Source organism: Haliotis cracherodii, unplaced genomic scaffold (assembly GCF_022045235.1).
Source record: "Haliotis cracherodii isolate W230 unplaced genomic scaffold, xgHalCrac1.p SCAF_17, whole genome shotgun sequence".
Taxonomy (NCBI): domain Eukaryota; kingdom Metazoa; phylum Mollusca; class Gastropoda; order Lepetellida; family Haliotidae; genus Haliotis; species Haliotis cracherodii.
In genome coordinates, this window is record NW_027266272.1 from 11,157 (window position 1) to 35,438 (window position 24,282).

The window sequence follows — 24,282 nt, forward strand, 5'->3', positions numbered from 1 at the left end:
CACAGCACCACGAAAACATGAACCCGTCCAGACGTGACTGTGCTTCCACCTGTAGATGCTGGCCATCAGTGGGGAGTTTACACAGCACCACACACACATGAACCCGTCCAGACGTGACTGTGCTTCCACCTGTAGGTGCTGGCTATCAGTTGGGAGTTAACACAGCACCACACACACATGAACCCGTCCAGACGTGACAGTGCCTCCATCTGTAGATGCTAGCCATCCATCAGTGGGGAGTTAACACAGCACCACACACACATGAACCCGTCCAGACGTGACAGCGCCTCCATCTGTAGATGCTAGCCATCCATCAGTGGGGAGTTTACACAGCACCATACACACATGAACCCGTCCAGACGTGACTGTGCTTCCACCTGTAGATGCTAGCCATCAGTGGGGAGTTTACACAGCACCATACACACATGAACCCGTCCAGACGTGACCGTGCTTCCACCTGTAGATGCTAGCCATCAGTGGGGAGTTTACACAGCACCATACACACATGAACCCGTCCAGACGTGACTGTGCTTCCATCTGTAGATGCTGGCCATCACTCGGGAGTTTACACAGCACCATACACACATGAACCCGTCCAGACGTGACTGTGCTTCCATCTGTAGATGCTGGCCATCACTCGGGAGTTTACACAGCACCACACACACATGAACCCGTCCAGACGTGACTGTGTTTCCACCTGTAGGTGCTGGCTATCAGTTGGGAGTTAACACAGCACCACGAAAACATGAACCCGTCCAGACGTGACTGTGCTTCCACTTGTAGATGCTATGCTGGCCATCAGTTCACACAACGCTATATACTAGTAAGACACGACATCAGTGACAGACATTTTCATATATTGGAGAGACTCTAACATAGCATTGAACACATTTGATGCCGATGTTGGTGAGTGTGTCAGTTAAGCTTTGACTTGGAACAGCAGTTGGCCAACACTTTCCTTCCTTGCAGCGGCTGGGGCGACCGTGAGTTGCCGTTGTCGCCGATCCGTACACCGGGGAAACGGGTCTCCATGCTTCTAATGAGGTCCATCTGAAAGACCCACACAACACCATTGTCAATACAGGCCCTGTGTACACTGACATAGCCAAAGCGTTATGTTCTATAGACAAAGACACTCGTGGTCAGAGCATAGCGTTGTGTTCCACAGACACAGATCGTCATGAAGAGAGCATAACGTGGTGTTCTATAGACAAAGACAGTCGTGAATAGAGCATATCGTTATCATCTACAGACAAAGAGTTGCGAACAGACCATAACATTGTGTTCTGTAGGCAAAGTTAGTCACAAACAGAGACAGTCACCAACAGATCATATATATGAGGCCCAATTCAGAGATGAGAAGCAATACCTACCTGTGTCTGGGTCAAGCAGTATCTACCTGTGTCTGGGTCAAGCAGTATCTACCTATGTCTGGGTCAAGCAATATCTACCTGTGTCTGGGTCAAGCAGTATCTACCTATGTCTGGGTCAAGCAGTATCTACCTGTGTCTGGGTCAAGCAGTATCTATCTGTGTCTGGGTCAAGCAGTATCTACCTATGTCTGGGTCAAGCAGTATCTACCTGTGTCTGGGTCAAGCAGTATCTACCTGTGTCTGGGTCAAGCAGTATCTACCTATGTCTGGGTCAAGCAGTATCTACCTGTGTCTGGGTCAAGCAGTATCTACCTATGTCTGGGTCAAGCAGTATCTACCTGTGTCTGGGTCAAGCAGTATCTATCTGTGTCTGGGTCAAGCAGTATCTACCTATGTCTGGGTCAAGCAGTATCTACCTGTGTCTGGGTCAAGCAGTATCTACCTGTGTCTGGGTCAAGCAGTATCTACCTGTGTCTGGGTCAAGCAGTATCTACCTGTGTCTGGGTCAAGCAGTATCTATCTGTGTCTGGGTCAAGCAGTATCTACCTATGTCTGGGTCAAGCAGTATCTACCTGTGTCTGGGTCAAGCAGTATCTACCTATGTCTGGGTCAAGCAGTATCTACCTATGTCTGGGTCAAGCAGTATCTACCTATGTCTGGGTCAAGCAGTATCTACCTATGTCTGGGTCAAGCAGTATCTACCTGTGTCTGGGTCAAGCAGTATCTACCTATGTCTGGGTCAAGCAGTATCTACCTGTGTCTGGGTCAAGCAATATCTACCTGTGTCTGGGTCGATCAGTGTGTACCTATGTCTGGGTCAAGCAGTATCTACCTATGTCTGGGTAAAGCAGTATCTATCTGTGTCTGGGTCAAGCAATATCTACCTATGTCTGGGTCAAGCAGTATCTATCTGTGTCTGGGTCAAGCAGTATCTACCTATGTCTGGGTCAAGCAGTATCTATCTGTGTCTGGGTCAAGCAGTATCTACCTATGTCTGGGTCAAGCAGTATCTACCTGTGCCTGGGTCAAGCAGTATCTACCTATGTCTGGGTCAAGCAGTATCTACCTGTGTCTGGGTCAAGCAATATCTACCTGTGTCTGGGTCGATCAGTGTGTACCTATGTCTGGGTCAAGCAGTATCTACCTATGTCTGGGTAAAGCAGTATCTATCTGTGTCTGGGTCAAGCAATATCTACCTATGTCTGGGTAAAGCAATATCTACCTGTGTCTGGGTCGATCAGTGTGTACCTATGTCTGGGTCAAGCAGTATATACCTATGTCTGGGTCAAGCAGTATCTATCTGTGTCTGGGTCAAGCAATATCTACCTGTGTCTCTGTCTGACCACGGTCATATCATAAGTAGGTATCTGTACCACTAGGTCATCTCATCAGCAGGTACACGTACCACCAGGTCATCACATTACTAGGCACATCTACTATCATGAGTCTGGGTCAAGCCGTGTCTACCTGAGTCTGGGTCAAGCAGTGTCTACCTATATCTGGGTCAATCAGTTTCTACCTGTGTCTGGGTCAAGCCGTGTCTACCTGTGTCTGGGTGATTCTCATTGGCTCCATCATTATCATCCACAGTGCGTTTTCCGACAACGTGGGGATTGTCCGAGAGCCGTAGTAGTAGTAGAAGTCACGTGAGAACGGTAGAAGCAGTTCCGGAACAATCGTCACACCAACGCCACCTGTACGGAGAGGTAACCACTTCCATGTAATTCTCGTACAACCGAATTATCACGATGTGTGTAAGCGTATCTCTCTTAGAGCCTTACTATCACGATATATGTACATGTATCTCTCTAAGAGTCTTATCATCATGACATGTGTACATGTATCTCTCTTAGAGCCTTATTATCATGTCATGTGTACATGTGTCTCTCTTAGAGCCTTATTATCACCTGTGTACATGTACAGAGCCTTATTATCACCTGTATACATGTGTCTCTCTTAGAGCCTAATTATCACCTGTGTACATGTACAGAGCCTTATTATCACCTGTATACATGTGTCTCTCTTAGAGCCTTATTATCACCTGTATACATGTGTCTCTCTTAGAGCCTTATTATCACCTGTGTACATGTACAGAGCCTTATTATCACCTGTATACATGTGTCTCTCTTAGAGCCTTATTATCACCTGTATACATGTGTCTCTCTTAGAGCCTAATTATCACCTGTGTACATGTACAGAGCCTTATTATCACCTGTATACATGTGTCTCTCTTAGAGCCTTATTATCACCTGTATACATGTGTCTCTCTTAGAGCCTTATTATCACCTGTATACATGTGTCTCTCTTAGAGCCTAATTATCACGTGTGCACATGTGTCTCCCATAGAACCTTATTATCATGATGTGTGTATATGTATTTCTCTTAGAGCCTTATAATCACGATGTTTTTACATGTATCTCTCTTAGAGCCTTATTATCAACTGTGTACATGTATCTCTCTTAGAGCCTTAATATCACGACGTGTGTACATGTATCTCTCTTAGAGCCTTATCATCATGACATGTCAACATGTATTTCTCTTAGAGCCTTATTATCACCTGTGTACATGTATATCTCTTAGAGCCTTATTATCACGATGTGTGTACATGTATTTCTCTTAGAGCCTTATTATCACCCGTGTACATGTATTTCTCTTAGAGCCTTATTATCGACTGTGTACATGTATTTCTCTTAGAGCCTTATTATCACCTGTGTACATGTATTTCTCTTAGAGCCTTAATATCACCTGTGTACATGTATTTCTCTTAGAGCCTTATCATCACCTGTGTATATGTATTTCTCTTAGAGCCTTATTATCACCTGTGTACATGTATTTCTCTTAGAGTCTTATTATCACCTGTGTATATGTATTTCTCTTAGAGCCTTATTATCACCTGTGTACACGTATTTCTCTTAGAGCCTTAATATAACCTGTGTATATGTATTTCTCTTAGAGCCTTATCATCACCTGTGTATATGTATTTCCTTTAGAGCCTTATTATCACCTGTGTACATGTATTTCTCTTAGAGCCTTAATATCACGACGTGTGTACATGCATCTCTCTTGGAGCCTTATTATCACCTGTGTATATGTATTTCTCTTAGAGCCTTATTATCATGACATGTCAACATGTATTTCTCTTAGAGCCTTATTATCACCTGCGTACATGTATTTCTCTTAGAGCCTTATTATCATGACATGTCTTCATGTATCTCTCTTAGAGCCTTAATATCACCCGTGTACATGTATCTCTCTTAGAGCCTTATTATCACATGTGTATATGTATTTCTCTTAGAGCCTTATTATCACCTGTGTATATGTATTTCTCTTAGAGACTTATTATCACGATGTGTGTACATGTATCTCTCTTAGGGCCTTATTATCACCCGTGTAAATGTATTTCTCTTAGAGCCTTATTATCACCTGTGTACATGTATTTCTCTTGGAGCCTTATTATCACGATGTGTGTACATGTATTCCTCCATGTATGAACAGGACAAAGCCATGTATCTGGAGATTAAGAAAAAACTTGGACACAAAGAAAAAGCGATCATTCATGGAAAGCTTACTTGGTATTTACGACAAAAGCATGAAGGGAATCAATCACGTCAGAGAGAGCTTATACGATTATGCGAAGGATAATTGTGACAACTTTCCACCAGGATCGCTTGTCAAATGACGAAATACAAATGGCGGTGCTCACAATGCCCTCGATAAATGTGCACAAGATGTATACTATCTGTTCCACTCCATTGAAGGAGGTGTACCAGATCATGCACTCCAGTCTAAAGTACTCAGAAGGGCGAGTGTCAGGAATTTGTCCTTGTCAGTTATCCCTTCGTACGACAACGATGAAAATGACGCTTACAGTGATTCAGATCGAAAACTAACAGGCGATACTGATGCCATTGGGCTCATACTGAGTCACATCGTGCAACTTAAACAGTGTGTCTCACAGGCTACAAAATGCACTGACATAAAGCTCTCGGATATCGAGTTGAAACTTAATGAAGACCTGTCACAAAAAGATCTTGAAATCGGCCTCAAGAGCAAGACAATTGACGACCTTGCTAAAAGGCTTGGAAGATTCAGAACTAAGACGATCGGAATTAAGAGCACAACTCAAACTCGACTCACAAGAAATTAAAACTCTCAAGGAAAGAGTTCAGGAGCTTGAGCATGAACTACTTCGTCTTAATTATCAAATAGACACCAAACTAAAGACTATTGATAATAAGATAGGCAACGTCACTTCCAAGATTAAGCTCTCGTATGCCAGCGCAGTAAAATCGCCCCCCAAATCAACTGATGTACCCACTGAACAGACTCAAACTGCATCAACAACGATCACCCCTGACACTACCCAGTGCCAGCCCACACCCACACAACCTTCAACAAATGCAAACAGTCATGACAACGAAAAGACTGAGAAACAGAGCACATCATACATGGAGAAAATCTCACAAAATACAACATCAGACACACCGACTTCAAAACCAAAGGAGAAACCACGTATGGTAGATTTGACGAACACTGATCTTCTGTGGGACATCTACAATGATAACGTCCATAGCCTAGTGTTTCCCGGCATGGAAGATGGTGACAACTCTCACCCTGTCCATCCTCACACAGGAAGTCACTCTGATAAACCTTCAAGCACCTACAAGATCAAGTCACTGGCTAAATCCTACAACATACTTGAAGGGGTTTCAAGAGTCCGGACCAAAAGAGTTGTCCTCTCTAATATCAGGGCAGACAAATCTTTTGATGATGTCAAACAGTTAATCTTTGACTATGCACATGAACGCCACGTACGTGTTACTCATGCACGCGTGCTGAAGAAACGTGTCCACTACGACAATACAGAGACATACACAGTTCAAGTCAATATGTCGTGTGACGATTATGATTATGTCATTAATGACAAAAAGTTCTGGCCTGAAGATATACAATATCGTGACTACGTTCCGCGCTTCAGGAACTATGAAAAGTACGGTCAGTACAGTGATAACAACCAACGACGTCAGTAGAAAACATGCATTAGTGCTGAAACCAGTGTCTCACTCGATAATGTCCCTTGTGTCTGCAATTATGACCCTTAGTCTTCTTACATGGAATGTGCGTGGTCTGTTATATGGTACACGTGGTTTAAATAGTGTAATTCCAAACTCAGTGGACATACTGGCTATTCAGGAACACTGGCTTTCGCCGGATTGTGAGTATAGATTTAATGACTTGTCTGGTTTTTCAGTTATTACCTATTCATGCAATTCACAATTACTTTCTGCTAGAGGCTCTGGTGGCACGGCTATTCTATGTAATGATACATCCATGTGGAGTGCTAAGTCGCTACATACTAACTCTCATTTCTTTGTAGCTGCTACTATTAATGCTAAGGGTTATAATGATGTCTTCGTCATAAGTTGCCGTCTTCCCTCAACTAACGTCTTACATTCAGTGTTTGTTAACGCATTAGATGAAGTCATTGACATGTATGATACTTTAAGTGCCAAAGGTGACACTGTCATATTAGGTGATTTAAATTCTGATATCCACAGAATAAACATGTCTCCTCGCGATAAGCTACTACAAAAGGTAATAGATCATAGGCACCTAGTTAGTGTAACGCATAACCTATGCAATACAGGTCCCGGGTATACGTACAGAAGTAAAGACAATGTTAATACATCACTTATTGACTATGCCCTCATACCATCCAACATGCGTAACTGCATCATCCAATGCAGCATACTTGATCAATGTCAGTACGATACTTCGGACCACTTGCCTTGCCTTGTCTGCATACAATGTACACGTCAAACCCCATCCAATGTGGAAACAACACATGTTCCAAAGTGGACCAAGGCAGAGGAAATACACATAAACATGTATACAAAAGAAGTTGACACACTTCTCTCCTCCGTGTGTATAGCATCTGACCACGCTCAACCTGATGTCATAGAGCATTTTAACGAAGAGCTAAGTAAATGTCTTATGAAGGCCAGCTCTAACAATATCCCCCAAAGTGTACATAGATCACATTTGAAGCCCTATTGGAAAAATGATGGGTTAAATCAGTCCCACTATGAAAAGAGGTCGGCCAGACGAGAATGGATAGCGGATAATAGACCACGGGGGGGGGGGGGGGGGGGGGGGGGAACTCTAGATTATACAAATCCTATACAAATGCAAAAAGGGAATTTAGACGTTTACACCGAAAATCAAAACGTAAACAGCGCAAAGAAATAAGTACAGAACTAGAAAAGACATGTGAAGCCGATATAAATACATTCTATAAACATGTTCGTAAGTTGAGACGCAAGAGTCCGGTTATTGATAAATTAGTTTACAATGGACGTAGTGCTGTTTCTTCAGCTGATATATGTAAACTGTGGGGTGACTATTATTCAGACTTGGCAAAACCTCACCAGTCTGATGATTTTGACGAAAACTTTAAACTCACCATTGTATCAAAACTTCATTATATCATGGAACAAAATTGTCATAATCATGATACACTAGATGATATCCTGTATACAGAAATCCAAGTCCCAGAAATCAGATCACATATACACAACCTTAAAAGAAACAAATCTCCAGGACCTGATGGTATCACAAATGAACACCTGATATTTGGAGGAGAGATGCTTGTAGTAACCCTCAAACACCTATTCAATAAAATACTTGCATCCCAGTATTATCCATGTGCCTTCAGAAAAGGCATGATAATACCTATATATAAAGGCAAAAACGACAAACATGATCCACGTAACTACAGGGGCATAACTCTTACATCGTGTCTATCTAAACTCCTAGAGAAAATCATTTTAAGTAGAATAGAAAAATATACACCTAGTAATCTCCAATCATTCCCCGATGCTTTACAATTTGGTTTCAGAAAGGAACATGGAGCAATCATGTCTGTATTCACCGTTTTAGAATGTGTTAATTTTTACCTAGAAAGAGAATCACAAGTGTTTGCTGCATTTTTAGATAATGAAAAAACTTTCGATTTGGCACGACGGTCTTTTTGTTAAATTACATGACTTTGATGTGAAAGGTAAATTATGGAACTTACTTTTCCATAGCTATACAGACAGCTGTGCTTTTATATCCTACAACGGAGAAAGATCTGATGAGTTTCCTTTTAAACAAGGTGTTGGGCAAGGTCGAGTTATGTCAGCATGGTTCTTTCTTGTTTTCATAAATGACGTTATATGTGAACTAAGGAAAGCAAACGATGGCCTCTCTGTTTATGGCATCTACATACCCTGCGTGTTATTGGCCGATGACACAACGCTCTTGTCTACAACCCCACGGGGCTTACAGTCTTCCCTTGATTCAGTTCGTTTATATGCCAACAAATGGAGACTCACCTATAATGCCTCCAAGAGTAAATCACTTGTATTCTGCAAAACACGCCAGCGTCATAATAAAGTAACCTACAAATTTGGCGATGCAATAATTGACACTTCCGACTCCGTCAAATATGGCGGAATAATCATAAACAGTAATTAATCCTGTAAAGAAAGAATCATGACATGTTGCTCAAAAGCAAGAAAAAGTGTTAATTCACTACGATCACTCGGCCTTAACGACTCAGACCTAGATTGTTACCAGCCTTTTACGGTAAAGAACTTGAAATGATTGAATGTACACAACGTTACTTTGCTCGTCATATACAAGGATTTGGTAAAAGACATCCAACCGATTCGTCTATTTCTAACTTGGGAATGTGGTCAATGAATGGCTACATTGATAAATCTAGACTACAATTATTAGGAAGGCTCTGCAATAACGATTGTAACTCAATAACAAAAGACCTATTTTGTGCTCACATTGCTACCAACGCTTTTGTCAATATTAGCCGTCCAGTAAGCATATGCAACATCCTTCTATATACTGCTAAAAAATACCATTTGGATAACTATATAAAGGGGTATACTGATAGCGGTTCGTTCCTAACAAAATCGGCTTGGCGAGCTCTTGTAATCAGACGTCTATCAGAGAATGAACAGTACATCTGGAGAGAGAGACTAGCACAGAGACCGGATCTTTCACGATACCATAAAATTCATAAACGGTTACAAATGCATGTTCTTTATAATGTAATGTATCTCTACACACATCTAAGACAACCCCTGCAACTTTGTATTAAAATCGGATCAAGAGCAAAAGTGTCGAAAGAATGTAACCATTGCAATAGACATTGCTATGACTATGATTGCCATATTATTTTGCACTGTGAAATGTTTTTGCCTGACAGAAATAATTTCTTCTCATGCCTGATTGATAAACTTGATGTAGATGTATACGTGAAAATAGATATGCTCGACGATGATGATATGCTTTCATTCTTTCTCGGTGCAGATGTCCATGACTTGACAAACGAACTTGATTACAATACTTGGCAAAGCATCATAATGACTTTCTGCCACTTCATATGGAATTTAAAGAAACACCTTATGTATATCTACTAGACACTTTACTGCTCTCAAAATGTACATCGTAAATTATTTATTCATAGCAGTGTATAACATGATTCCTTTGTATATAGTCAAGTAATTTCATTGATGTACTGTAAATAATGTATTTGCCCATGTAAAATCTTCAGATTCAACTCTGGAGGAAATAAAGAAATTCATTCATTCATTCATTCATTCATTCATTCATTCATTCATTCATTCATTCATTCATTCATTCATTCATTCTCTCTTAGAGCCTTATTATCACCTGTGTACATGTATCTCTCTTAGAGCCTTATTATCACCTGTGTACATGTATCTCTCTTAGAGCCTTATTATCACGATGTGTGTACATGTATCTCTCTTAGAGCCTTATTATCACCTGTGTATATGTATTTCTCTTAGAGCCTTATAATCACCCGTGTACATGTATTTCTCTTAGAGCCTTATTATCACCTGTGTACATGTATTTCTCTTAGAGCCTTATTATCAACCGTGTATATGTATCTCTCTTACAGCCTTATTATCAACCGTGTATATGTATCTCTCTTAGAGCCTTATTATCACGATGTGTGTACATGTATCCCTCTTAGAGCCTTATTATCACCCGTGTACATGTATTTCTCTTAGGACCTTATTATTACCTGTGTACATGTATCTCTCTTAGAGCCTGATTATCACCTGTGTACATGTATCTCTCTTAGAGCCTTATTATCACGATGTGTGTACATGTATCCCTCTTAGAGCCTTATTATCACCCGTGTACATGTATTTCTCTTAGGACCTTATTATTACCTGTGTACATGTATCTCTCTTAGAGCCTGATTATCACCTGTGTACATGTATCTCTCTTAGAGCCTTATTATCACCTGTGTACATGTATTTCTCTTAGAGCCATATTATCAACCGTGTATATGTATCTCTCTTAGAGCCTGATTATCACCTGTGTACATGTATCTCTCTTAGAGCCTTATTATCACCTGTGTACATGTATTTCTCTTAGAGCCTTATTATCAACCGTGTATATGTATCTCTCTTACAGCCTTATTATCAACCGTGTATATGTATCTCTCTTAGAGCCTTATTATCACGATGTGTGTACATGTATCCCTCTTAGAGCCTTATTATCACCCGTGTACATGTATTTCTCTTAGGACCTTATTATTACCTGTGTACATGTATCTCTCTTAGAGCCTGATTATCACCTGTGTACATGTATCTCTCTTAGAGCCTTATTATCACCTGTGTACATGTATTTCTCTTAGAGCCTTATTATCAATCGTGTATATGTATCTCTCTTACAGCCTTATTATCAACCGTGTATATGTATCTCTCTTAGAGCCTTATTATCACGATGTGTGTACATGTATCCCTCTTAGAGCCTTATTATCACCCGTGTACATGTATTTCTCTTAGGACCTTATTATTACCTGTGTACATGTATTTCTCTTAGAGCCTGATTATCACCTGTGTACATGTATCTCTCTTAGAGCCTTATTATCACCTGTGTACATGTATTTCTCTTAGAGCCTTATTATCAACCGTGTATATATATCTCTCTTAGAGCCTTATTATCACCTGTGTATATGTATCTCTCTTAGAGCCTTATTATCACGATGTGTGTACATGTATCCCTCTTAGAGCCTTATTATCACCCGTGTACATGTATTTCTCTTAGGACCTTATTATTACCTGTGTACATGTATTTCTCTTAGAGCCTTATTATTACCTGTGTACATGTATCTCTCTTAGAGCCTGATTATCACCTGTGTACATGTATATCTCTTAGAGCCTTATTATTACCTGTGTACATGTATCTCTCTTAGAGCCTTATTATCACCTGTGTATATGTATCTCTCTTAGAGCCTTATTATCACCTTTGTATATGTATCTCTCTTAGAGCCTTATTATCACCTGTGTACATGTATCTCACTTAGAGCCTTATTATCACCTGTGTACATGTATTTCTCTTAGAGCCTTATTATCACCTGTGTACATGTATCTCTCTTAGAGCCTTATTATCACCTGTGTTCATGTATTTCTCTTAGACCATGTAGAGCCTTATTACCATGACTTGTGCATAGGTTCTTTGAGCTGTATTTTCGCTGTTTGTAATTATCTACTACTGTTTGACATCCACCCACATCTCATCCCATCCACATGACTTACCACAGCGTCCGTATCCTGAGTCCCAGGGTGGGCATGACGGTCTGCTGTGCCTCCCAGCTCCCTGATAGCACGGCTTGTCCCAGCAAGTCACAGCTGGGAATCAGAACACCAAGGTTATCCGCTCCATCACAATCATTCCGTCTCTATCCTGAGCATGTGTTTATGAAACACTGTTAAATAACATGTATAACATGCTGTACCACAGTGTATACCGATCATATAATAATGGGGTGTGAGGTGTAACAATACACATATTTGGAAAAATAAAAATATATATTTACATGAAATGGTAGTACATGTGCCTAATCATGTGATGAACTGGTGGTACATGTGCCTACTCATGTGATGACCTGGTGGTACAGGTACCTACTTATGATATGACCTAGTGGTACAGGTACCTACTTCTGATATGACCTGGTGGTGCAGGTACCTACTGATGAGATTCCCTGGTGGTACATGTGTCTACTTATGATAATACCTGGTGGTACAGATGCCTACTTATGATAGTAGGTGTGCCTAATAATGTGATGACCTGGTGGTACGATTTCCTGCTGATGAGATGACCTAGTGGTGCAGGTACCTACTTATGATATGACCTCGTGGTGCAGGTGCCTACTGGTGAGATGACCTGGTGGTACATGTGTCTACTTATGATAGTAGATGTGCCTAGTAATGTGATGACCTGGTGGTACGTGTACCTGCTGATGAGATGACCAGGTGGTAAAGGTAACCACTAACGATATGACCTTGTGGTACAGATGCCTACTCATGACATGACCTGGTGGCGTAGATGCCTACTGATGAGATGATCTGGTGGTACAGATACCTACTGATGTGATGACCTGGTGGTAGAGATGCCTTCTAATAAGATTACCTGGTGGTACATGTACCTACTAATGAGATGACCTGGTGGTACATGCACCTACTGATGTGATGACCTGGTGGTACATGTACCTACTAATGAGATGACCTGCTGGTACAGGTATCTACAGATGTGATGACCTGGTGGTACATGTACCTACTAATGAGATGACCTGCTGGTACAGGTTACCTACCTATGTGATGACCTGGTGGTACATGAACCTACTAATGACATGACCTGGTAGTACATGTACCTACCGATGTGATAACCTGGTGGTACATGCACCTACTGATGTGATGACCTGGTGGTATATGTACCTACTAATGAGATGACCTGCTGGTACAGGTATCTACAGATGTGATGACCTGGTGGTACATGTACCTACTAATGAGATGACCTGCTGGTACAGGTTACCTACCTATGTGATGACCTGGTGGTACATGTACCTACTAATGACATGACCTGGTAGTACATGTACCTACTGATGTGATGACCTGGTGGTACATGTACCTACTAATGAGATGACCTGCTGGTACATGTACCTACCTATGTGATGACCTGGTGGTACATGTACCTACTAATGACATGACCTGGTAGTACATGTACCTACCGATGTGATAACCTGGTGGTACATGCACCTACTGATGTGATGACCTGGTGGTACATGTACCTACTAATGAGATGACCTGGTGGTAGATGTACCCACTAACGATATGACCTTGTGGTACAGATGCCTACTCATGACATGACCTGGTGGCGTAGATGCCTACTGATGAGATGATCTGGTGGTACAGATACCTACTGATGTAATGACCTGGTGGTAGAGATGCCTTCTAATAAGATGACCTGGTGATACATGTACCTACTAATGAGATGACCTGGTGGTACAAGTACCTACTGATGTGATGACCTGGTGGTACATGTACCTACTAATGAGATGACCTGCTGGTACAGGTATCTACAGATGTGATAACCTGGTGGTACATGTACCTACTAATGAGATGACCTGCTGGTACAGGTACCTACCGATGTGATGACCTGGTGGTACATGTACCTACTGATGTGATGACCTGGTGGTACGTGTACCTACTGATGTGATGACCTGGAGGTACGTGTACCTACTGATGTGATGACCTGGTGGTACGTGTACCTACTGATGTGATGACCTGTTGGTACATGTACCTACTGATGAGATGACCTGGTGGTACATGTACGTACTGATGTGATGACCTGGTGGTACATGTACCTTCTAATGAGATGACCTGGTGGTATATGTACCCACTAACGATATGACCTTGTGGTACAGATGCCTACTCATGACATGACCTGGTGGCGTAGATGCCTACTGATGAGAGGATCTGGTGGTACAGATACCTCCTGATCAGATGGCCTGGTGGTACATGTACCTATTGATGAGATGACCTGGTGGTACATGTACCTACTGATGTGATGACCTGGTGGTACATGTACCTACTAATGAGATGACCTGGTGGTACAGGTACCTCTTGATGAGATGACCTGGTTGTACATGTACCTACTAATGAAATGACCTGCTGGTACAGGTACTTACTGATGTGATGACCTGGTGGTACATGTACCTACTAATGAGATGACCTGGTGGTACAAGTACCTACTGATGTGATGACCTGGTGGTACATGTACCTACTAATGAGATGACCTGATGGTACAGGTACCTCTTGATGAGATGACCTGTTGGTACATGTACCTATTGAAGTGATGACCTGGTGGTACATGTACCTACTGATGTGATGACCTGGTGGTACGTGTACCTGCTGATGAGATGACCTGGTGGTACATGTACGTACCGATGAGATGACCTGGCGGTGCTGGTGCCTACTGATGAGATGACCTGGTGGTACACGTACCTCTTGATGAGATTACCTGGTGGTACGTGTACCTATTGATGTGATGACCCGGTGGTACATGTACCTACTGATGTGATGACCTGGTGGTACGTGTACCTACTGATGTGATGACCTGTTGGTACATGTACCTACTGATGAGATGACCTGATGGTACATGTACGTACTGATGTGATGACCTGGTGGTACATGTACCTTCTAATGAGATGACCTGGTGGTACATGTACCTACTGATTTGATGACCTAGTGGTACAGGTACCTACTGATGAGATGACCTGGTGGTACAGGTGGCTACTAATAAGATGACCTGGTGGTACATATGCCTACTGATGAGATGACCTGCTGGTACAGATGCCTACTGATGAGATGATCTGGTGGAACAGATGCCTACTAATAAGATGACCTGGTGGTACAGATGCCTACTGATGAGATGACCTAGTGGTACAGATGCCTACTGATGAGATGATCTGGTGGAACAGATGCCTACTGATGAGATGACCTGGTGGTACAGGTGGCTACTAATAAGATGACCTGGTGGTACAGATGCCTACTGATGAGATGACCTAGTGGTACAGATGCCTACTGATGAGATGATCTGGTGGAACAGATGCCTACTGATGAGATGACCTGGTGGTACAGGTGGCTACTAATAAGATGACCTGGTGGTACAGATGCCTACTGATGAGATTATCTGGTGGTACAGATGCCTACTGATGAGATGACCTGGTGGTACAGGTGGCTACTAATAAGATGACCTGGTGGTACAGATGCCTACTGATGAGATGACCTGGTGGTACAGATGCCTACTGATGAGATGATCTGGTGGAACAGATGCCTACTGATGAGATGACCTGGTGGTACAGGTGCCTACTGATGAGATGACCTGGTGGTACAGGTGCCTACTCATGAGATGACCTGGTGGTACAGATGCCTACTCATGAGATGACCTGGTGGTACAGGTGCCTACTCATGAGATGACCTGGTGGTACAGATGCCTACTCATGAGATGACCTGGTGGTACAGGTGCCTACTCATGAGATGATCTGGAGGTACAGATGCCTACTCATGAGATGACCTGGTGGTACAGGTGCCTACTGATGAGATGACCTGGTGGTACAGGTGCCTACTCATGAGATGACCTGGTGGTACAGATGCCTACTCATGAGATGACCTGGTGGTACAGGTGCCTACTCATGAGATGACCTGGTGGTACAGATGCCTACTCATGAGATGACCTGGTGGTGGGGCTTCCCATACCTCCTGTGTATGTCTGTATCTCGTCCAGCCGACTCAGCAGTTTGTCCAGCTCAAAGTTAGTCTCCCCTTCAGTTCTCTGCAAGAGGGTAGGGCGACAGTAGTTGATAGGAGTTGAATTGATATACAGCATATGGATGCAATGCTTCAACGCTTATGAAACATATTGGGCATTTGGTTGCTTGTATCAACTGTGTACTTTATGAACCCTATCTAAATGTTTCTCCATATCTTCGGGTCAAGACAGGTTAAAGTGATTCATGAACATCTACAGGGCTATAATGAAGGCACAGATAGTTCCCAGCAAACAGACAAACAACTGGGATAAACACCTCGAGGAACAGGTCACAATGACCACCTGGATCATCTGGAACACCCAGATCATTGCGTTGTTAAACACTCACTCACTCTCATTTCACCATACACTGATATAAACACTCACAACCACGATGATACTCATCTCTGAATCTGTAACTCACAGAGAGGAAGATGCCAACATCAGCCGTCCCCGCGACTCTGTTGATTCCGGCTGGTCCGTCCCGGGCGTTGATGAGATGCAGCTGTACACACAGAACACACGTGTACATTACTCAATCTAGTCTGGTCTAGTCTAGTCCAACAGTCTAGAAGATACAGGCACACAACATACTTTGTACAATCTTGAAGATGGTAGTATGTGTATACTCCACAATTAAGTTACATTAAGTCTTTAGAAGTGATACACATAAGAGAGTGAATTTATGGATGTCTTTATTATGAGGAACACTACAAATAAATGCTATGAAATTGAGAACATATATATGTACCTGTAAGAACAACAAAAGTAATAAGATAACAAAGGTGATAGATGATTGGCGCTGATAGATGATTAGCCCTTATAGGTGATTGGCGCTGATAGGTGATTGGCGCTGATAGATGATTGGCGCTGATAGGTGATTGGCGCTGATAGTTGTTAACATTCAGTTCTTTATTCATGTACATGTGTAGGCCAGCGGCCCATGGTACAATATTACAGTTGTTAAATTATCCCTGATTGGTAATGGGCAATGGACAAAGGGCAAACGGGAGGCAGGGTGTAATTAGCACTGATAGTTTATAGCAATGGGAATGGCAAAGAACAAATGGAAACCAGCTGGATTATTGTCTGTGCTCATTATATATGTCCCTTGCTGTCCGGGCAGTCGGGTAGCCAACTGGTTAAAGCATTCACTCGTCACGCCGACGACCCGGGTTCGATCCCTGACATGGATAAAATGTGTGAAGCCAATTCCTGGCGTCCCACGCTGTGATATCATTGGAATATTGCTAAAACCATACTCACTAACTTACTCTCTCACTGCTGTCCAAAATATATATGTTCTCTGCTTCATATAATTTATTCACCTATTGAAGGAGTAAGTTTATACTCCGAAACGTTGTGTTCCTCATAATAAAAAAGTTGACATCCATACATTCTCTCTCCAAAGTGTAAATTAATCCATTGACATGCCATTCGGTTTGCAGGCGATACAAGTGGACATGTATAATCAATCATCATCTGAGCAATTATCCCTGTGTATCATGGTGCACAAACAAATGACAGCCAGGGGCTGAGTGTGCCCTGTCTGTACACTCGGTTGTGACAAATATACACATGAACATTCTACCTCTGCGTCGTACTTCTTCCCTCCAACCACGTGCTCGTTTCCTGCTCTTCCGGGTTTGCCCACGTGAACGTGGACAGACATCAGTCGGAATTTAGTGTCGAGACACCCAGGCACGCCCTGCAGGAACACCTTGTCCAGATTACCCCCTGCCCACACAGGGAAGATTCCTGAAACAGACCACGCCCATACAACCATACACCTTGTTCAGATTACCTCCTGCCCACATGGGGAAGATTCCTGAAACAGACCACGCCTATACAACCATACGCCTTGTCCAGATTACCCCCTGCCCACACAGGGAAGATTCCTGAAACAGACCATGCCTATACAGCCATACACCTTACACCTTGTACAGAATACCTCCTGCCCACAGAGGGAAGATTCCTGAAACAGGCCAAGCCTACACAACCATACACCTTACACCTTGTCCAGAATACCCCCTGCCCACATGGGGAAGATTCCTGAAACAGACCACGCCAATACAACCATACACCTTGTCCAGATTACCTCCTGCCCACATGGGGAAGATTCCTGAAACAGACCACTTCCATACAACCATACACCTTTTCCAGATGATTAACTCCTGCCCACATGAGGAAGATTCCTGAAACTGACCACGCCTATACAACCATACGCCTTGTTCAGATTACTCCCTGTCTACACGTGAAGATTCGTGAAGCAGACCACTTACATACAACCATACACCTTGTCCAGATTACACCCTGACCACATGGGGAACACTCCTGAAACAGACCACTTACATACAACCATACACCTTGTCTAGATTACACCCTGACCACATGGGGAACACTCCTGAAACAGACCACTTCCATACAACCATACACCTTGTCTAGATTACACCCTGACCACATGGGGAACACTCCTGAAACAGACCACTTCCATACAACCATACACCTTGTCTAGATTACACCCTGACCACATGGGGAACACTCCTGAAACTGACCACGCCTATACAACCATACGCCTTGTTCAGATTACTCCCTGTCTACACGTGAAGATTCGTGAAGCAGACCACTTCCATACAACCATACACCTTGTCTAGATTACACCCTGACCACATGGGGAACACTCCTGAAACAGACCACTTCCATAAAACCATACACCTTGTCTAGATTACACCCTGACCACAAGGGGAACACTCCTGAAACAGACCACTTCCATACAACCATACACCTTGTCTAGATTACACCCTGACCACATGGGGAACACTCCTGAAACAGACCACTTCCATACAACCATACACCTTGTCTAGATTACACCCTGCCCACATTGGGAACATTCCTGTAAACAAATTGTTTGATAGGCATTACTTAGAAGTTGAGGGAGGACAAGATAGACACAATTTTACACAGACAAAGGTATAACTGAACTATACGTGTTTGGCATATCTGAACTATGCATGTTTGGCATATCTGAACTATGCATGTTTGGCATATCTGAACTATGTGTGTTTGGTATAACTGAACTATGCATGTTTGGCATATCTGAACTATGCATGTTTGGTATAACTGAACTATGCATGTTTGGCATATCTGAACTATGCATGTTTGGCATATCTGAACTATGTGTGTTTGGTATAACTGAACTATGCATGTTTGGCATATCTGAACTATGCATGTTTGGCATATCTGAACTATGTGTGTTTGGTATAACTGAACTATGCATGTTTGGCATATCTGAACTATGTGTGTTTGGTATAATTGAACTATGCATGTTTGGCATATCTGAACTATGTGTGTTTGGTATAACTGAACTATGCATGTTTGGCATATCTGAACTATGCATGTTTGGCATATCTGAACTATGTGTGTTTGGTATAACTGAACTATGCATGTTTGGCATATCTGAACTATGCATGTTTGGTATAACTGAACTATGCATGTTTGGCATATCTGAACTATGCATGTTTGGCATATCTGAACTATGTGTGTTTGGTATAACTGAACTATGCATGTTTGGCATATCTTGGCTATGCATGTTTGGCATATCTGTACTATTTGTGTTTGGTATAACTGAACTATGCGTGTTTGGTATAACTAAACGATGCATGTTTGGTGTAACTGAACTATGCATGTTTGGTATAACTGAACTATGAACTATGCATGTTTGGCATATCTGAACTAGGTATGTTTCGTATAACACATGGAGTACTAACCATCGTTCTCCAGGATTCCGGTCACACTCTCCAGAGCGTTGTACTGCAGTATGTTGACGGGATCACAGTAATACTTCACACGGTCTGGGTTGATTCTGATTGGTGATTGGTTGGATCCGCCGAAACATGATTGTGTATCACAGACCAAATCCCAGCTGCCAGGACCTGATGACACAACACGCTGACAAGATACCATGATGGCTGTTTTGTAATACCGTACTTTCTCAATTATATAACGACTGATCTCTAAACGATCTAGAAAAAGGAGACCGGGACTGTAATAAAGGGCGGGTTATCAACACCAAATGTTTCGTGGTATAACAGTAAACTGAAGTTAATAAGGAGCGACGTTAACCATGGGCATGGTATAACAGTAAACTGAAGTTAATAAGGAGCGACGTTAACCATGGGCATGGTATATCAGTAAACTGAAGTTAATAAGGAGCGACGTTTAACATGGGCATGGTATAACAGTAAAATGAAGTTAATAAGGAGCGACGTTTAACATGGGCATGGTATAACAGTAAAATGAAGTTAATAAGGAGCGACGTTAAGCATGGGCATGGTATAACAGTAAAATGAAGTTAATAAGGAGCGACGTTTAACATGGGCATGGTATAACAGTAAAATGAAGTTAATAAGGAGCGACGTTTAACATGGGCATGGTATAACAGCTAACTGAAGTTAATAAGGAGCGACGTTTAACATGGGCATGGTATAACAGTAAACTGAAGTTAATAAGGAGCGACGTTTAACATGGGCATGGTATAACAGTAAAATGAAGTTAATAAGGAGCGACGTTTAACATGGGCATGGTATAACAGCTAACTGAAGTTAATAAGGAGCGACGTTTAACATGGGCATGGTATAACAGCTAACTGAAGTTAATAAGGAGCAACGTTTAACATGGGCATGGTATAACAGTAAAATGAAGTTAATAAGGAGCGACGTTTAACATGGGCATGGTATAACAGTAAACTGAAGTTAATAAGGAGCGACGTTAAGCATGGGCATGGTATAACAGTAAAATGAAGTTAATAAGGAGCGACGTTAAGCATGGGCATGGTATATCAGTAAACTGAAGTTAATAAGGAGCGACGTTAAGCATGGGCATGGTATAACAGTAAAATGAAGTTAGAAGGAGACGGACCCCTAACATAGGTGTGATATGACGGTAAACTGAAGTTAAAAAGTTCCGGACGTTAAACAAGGGCATGGCATAACAGTAAACTGAAGTTAATAAGAAGACGGATGCCTAACATAGGTGTGATATGACAGTAAACTGAAGTTAATAAGTGCCGGACGTTTAACATCGGCATGGCATAACAGTAAACTGAAGTTAATAAGAAGACGGATGCCTAACATAGGTGTGATATGACGGTAAACTGAAGTTAATAAGTGCCGGACGTTTAACATCGGCATGGTATAACAGTAAACTGAAGTTAATAAGGAGACGGATGACTAACATAGGTGTGATATGACAGTAAACTGAAGTTAATAAGTGCCGGACGTTTAACATCGGCATGGTATAACAGTAAACTGAAGTTAATAAGGAGACGGATGACTAACATAGGTGTGATATGACAGTAAACTGAAGTTAATAAGTGCCGGACGTTTAACATGGGCACGGTATAACTGTAAACTGAAGTTAATGGGTGGCACTGTGAGAGACAATTTAACCATACGACAACATTCACCACGCATAGACACACATAGAATGCTGGACAGAAACTACACGGCGACGGGACACCAGAGATGGGCTCGCAGGATCTCTAAAACACTCACCAATTACCGACTTTCTGTCGTAAGAGAAGCACAGATTTCTGCGTTGTGGGCAGATGCGGGGTTCCTCCAGGGGGCTTGGCTTGGGGGGTGGTAGGGGGGACCAGCTGCACAACCCCAGCTGGATAGCAACACCAACGATAAATGCGACGACGTCTATCATGTCGCAATTTCACGTGTGACTGATCCCAATGTAGTGACGACGTCTACTCCGTTCCCCACGACAGACTCACGACATCATGTGGTTTTGACACTTATTACAAATGCACATCAACAGCACTTCTCGTGTCACAATGTGCTCCACTGTGCAAGCGGTGTGTCACCTGCCACAGAAGGTTGTTGGAGTTCACAGTAACACTGGCACCTTACGCGAACTATTCCTGTGTTGTTTCTGTAGTTCATGATAAGTGACGAAGCTCACCTGTCTTTGTGGTAATCTCTTGTTCGGAGTCGAGGATAATTTACAGACGTCGTCATAAAGCTGGAATATTGCTGAGTGCGGCGTTAAACAACAGAAACGTGTTGTCTCCACGTTACACTCTGTGATACCAGCATGAAGTATTTGACACCTGTTTTGTGCATGTTGCCAGGTGTGGTGGTGCTCATCTCAAGGTGCAGGCTGTAATGAATAGTTGGCTATACATATACTGAACCGCAAAAGAAACGTCCCCCTAAGTAACATTGCATGAACAGTTGTCATTTCAATATCTGGGTAATTTTTAGCAAAGTTTCTAAAATTTAACATTACCTTGTCCGGAAAAATGAAATTTGATGATAAAAAAACAACATATGACAATAAAACCGATCGCCCAAACGCATCACGGCAACGGACATTTGAGTTCCGTGCAAATTGAAATGCACATGCGTTCCCCCATTTGGCAAGATTGACAGGACATCAGCGACACCAAGCCCTTGGACGATTGCGAGCTGGAAAAACCGCCCGGCAAAGAGCCATTGCAATCCACGTAAGGACCATATACAGGCTCCAGCAACGGTACCAGACACCAACACTACAGATGACCGACCACGTAGTGGAAGACCCAGGGTCACCACCCGACGTCAGGATCGTCAGATTGTGCGACAGCATCTTCAAGATCGCTTTGTTACTGCTGCAAAAACTGCTCGACAGACCATGGAGACTCACCAGCGACACATTAGTGCGGACACCGTGCGTCGACGATTGACGAGCAGACACCTCTGCTGTCACAGGCCACACCGAGGATCCATTCTGACACCACGTCATCGTCGGTACCGTCTTCAGTGGGCAACACAACACCAGTATTGGCGCCACCAGTAGTGGAGAAGAGTCCTCTTCTCAGACGAGAGCCGTTACTGTATCTTAACAGTAGATGACAGAGAGAGAGAGAGAGTATGTCGACGCGGTGGGGAACGTTATTCAGATGCTTGTGTTGTTGAGAGAGACTCCTGGGGTGGTCCGAGCATCATGGTGTGGGGTGGAATTGGTCTTGCACAGAGGGTCGGTCCTGTGGTCTTCCAGAACATCGGTCCAGGGAGAGGCAATGGTGTCACAGCAGCTCGGTACATTGGTCAAGTCTTGAGACCACACGTCATACCTCATTTGTCACGTCCACGCAACCAAGAGTTTCAGCATAATAACGCCCGTGCCCACACTGCAACAAGCAACAACAGACTTCCTCCAGCAGAATGGCATCAGACCCATGTAGTGGCCTGCCCTCAGGTCTGATTTAAATCCCATTGAGCACCTGTGGGACAAGATTCAAAGACTGCTGAATGACGCCCGAACAAGGCCGACAACTGCAGCTGAATTGCGTCAGGCGTTCCTCAGAGTTTGGGCTCAAGTGCCTATGGCCTTCATCAACCGCCTCATCCATTCCATGTATCGACGTTACACGGCAGTCATCAATGCACATGGCGGACACACGAGATACTGACTTGTGATGCCATTTTCCCAGAGACTAGTGTTTCACTTTAGGACACTTGAATTACAACCTTGATGATCAGTTTTGCCAAGTTTCATCTTCTTAATAAGTCTCAAAGAATGTTTACAGTGTTTGGACAAATAAGGTTTCTCATATATCTATCCATGGTGACGTTTCTCTTGCGGTACTTCCACCAAGTAACAAGACAACAGTACAGGAACGGAGAAACAGACTGACATATGGGATGCCATCCCACATACTGTGTTACACGTTTGATCCGTTCAATGTGAAGGAGATGCATTGCATACATCCAAGCGAGAGGGGGACACACGCTACTGACGTGAATTCACAATTCTGTTCTTGCATCTTTCTCTTATCATGACGTCATTTCTCTGCTAAAAATGTGTAATTAAAGGTGCAAACTTGTTTTACTGTTCCATTCTGAATTCTTTCAGATGTGTGTGTCTGCTTTCATCAGGTTCTTGTTTTATATCGTGTCTCAGGAACGTTTGAAACGTTTGAACATGCTGTGTATTTATTACCCATAATGTTGGTGCTTCCATCAGGGTGTTGGTTATGGTGAATAGTTGGCTGTACATATATTACCCATAATGTTGGTGCTTCCATCAGGGTGTTGGTTATGGTGAATAGTTGTCTCTACATATATTACCCATAATGTTGGTGCTTCCATCAGGGTGTTGGTTATGGTGAATAGTTGGCTGTACATATATTACCCAGTATGTTGGTGCTTCCATCAGGGTGTTGGTTATG

General features: G+C 42.7%; 1 protein-coding gene across 1 annotated transcript; it reads right to left on the minus strand.

The window, feature by feature from the left end:
* Positions 1-915: 915 nt before the first annotated feature.
* LOC139465084 (carbonic anhydrase 13-like) lies at positions 916-21,773 on the minus strand. The gene is made up of 9 exons (XM_071246778.1): positions 21,614-21,773; positions 19,829-19,993; positions 18,160-18,183; positions 17,653-17,819; positions 16,486-16,566; positions 16,010-16,085; positions 12,008-12,100; positions 2,919-3,067; positions 916-1,050 (listed from the first exon to the last, which is right to left on the minus strand). The coding sequence occupies exons 1-9, from the start codon at positions 21,771-21,773 to the stop codon at positions 916-918; spliced, it is 1,050 nt and encodes a 349-aa protein (XP_071102879.1).
* Positions 21,774-24,282: the final 2,509 nt, after the last annotated feature.

Bases quoted from the DNA above. Each gene is read 5' to 3' on its own strand.
- LOC139465084 (XM_071246778.1), bottom strand. From the start codon at position 21,773: ATGATAGACGTCGTCGCATTTATCGTTGGTGTTGCTATCCAGCTGGGG. The intron at 19,994-21,613 runs GTGAGTGTTTTA...TTGTGTCATCAG, and splicing joins CGACAGAAAGTCGGTAATTG to GTCCTGGCAGCTGGGATTTG. The intron at 16,567-17,652 runs GTAGAATGTTCA...CTGTGTGTACAG, and splicing joins GGAAGAAGTACGACGCAGAG to CTGCATCTCATCAACGCCCG.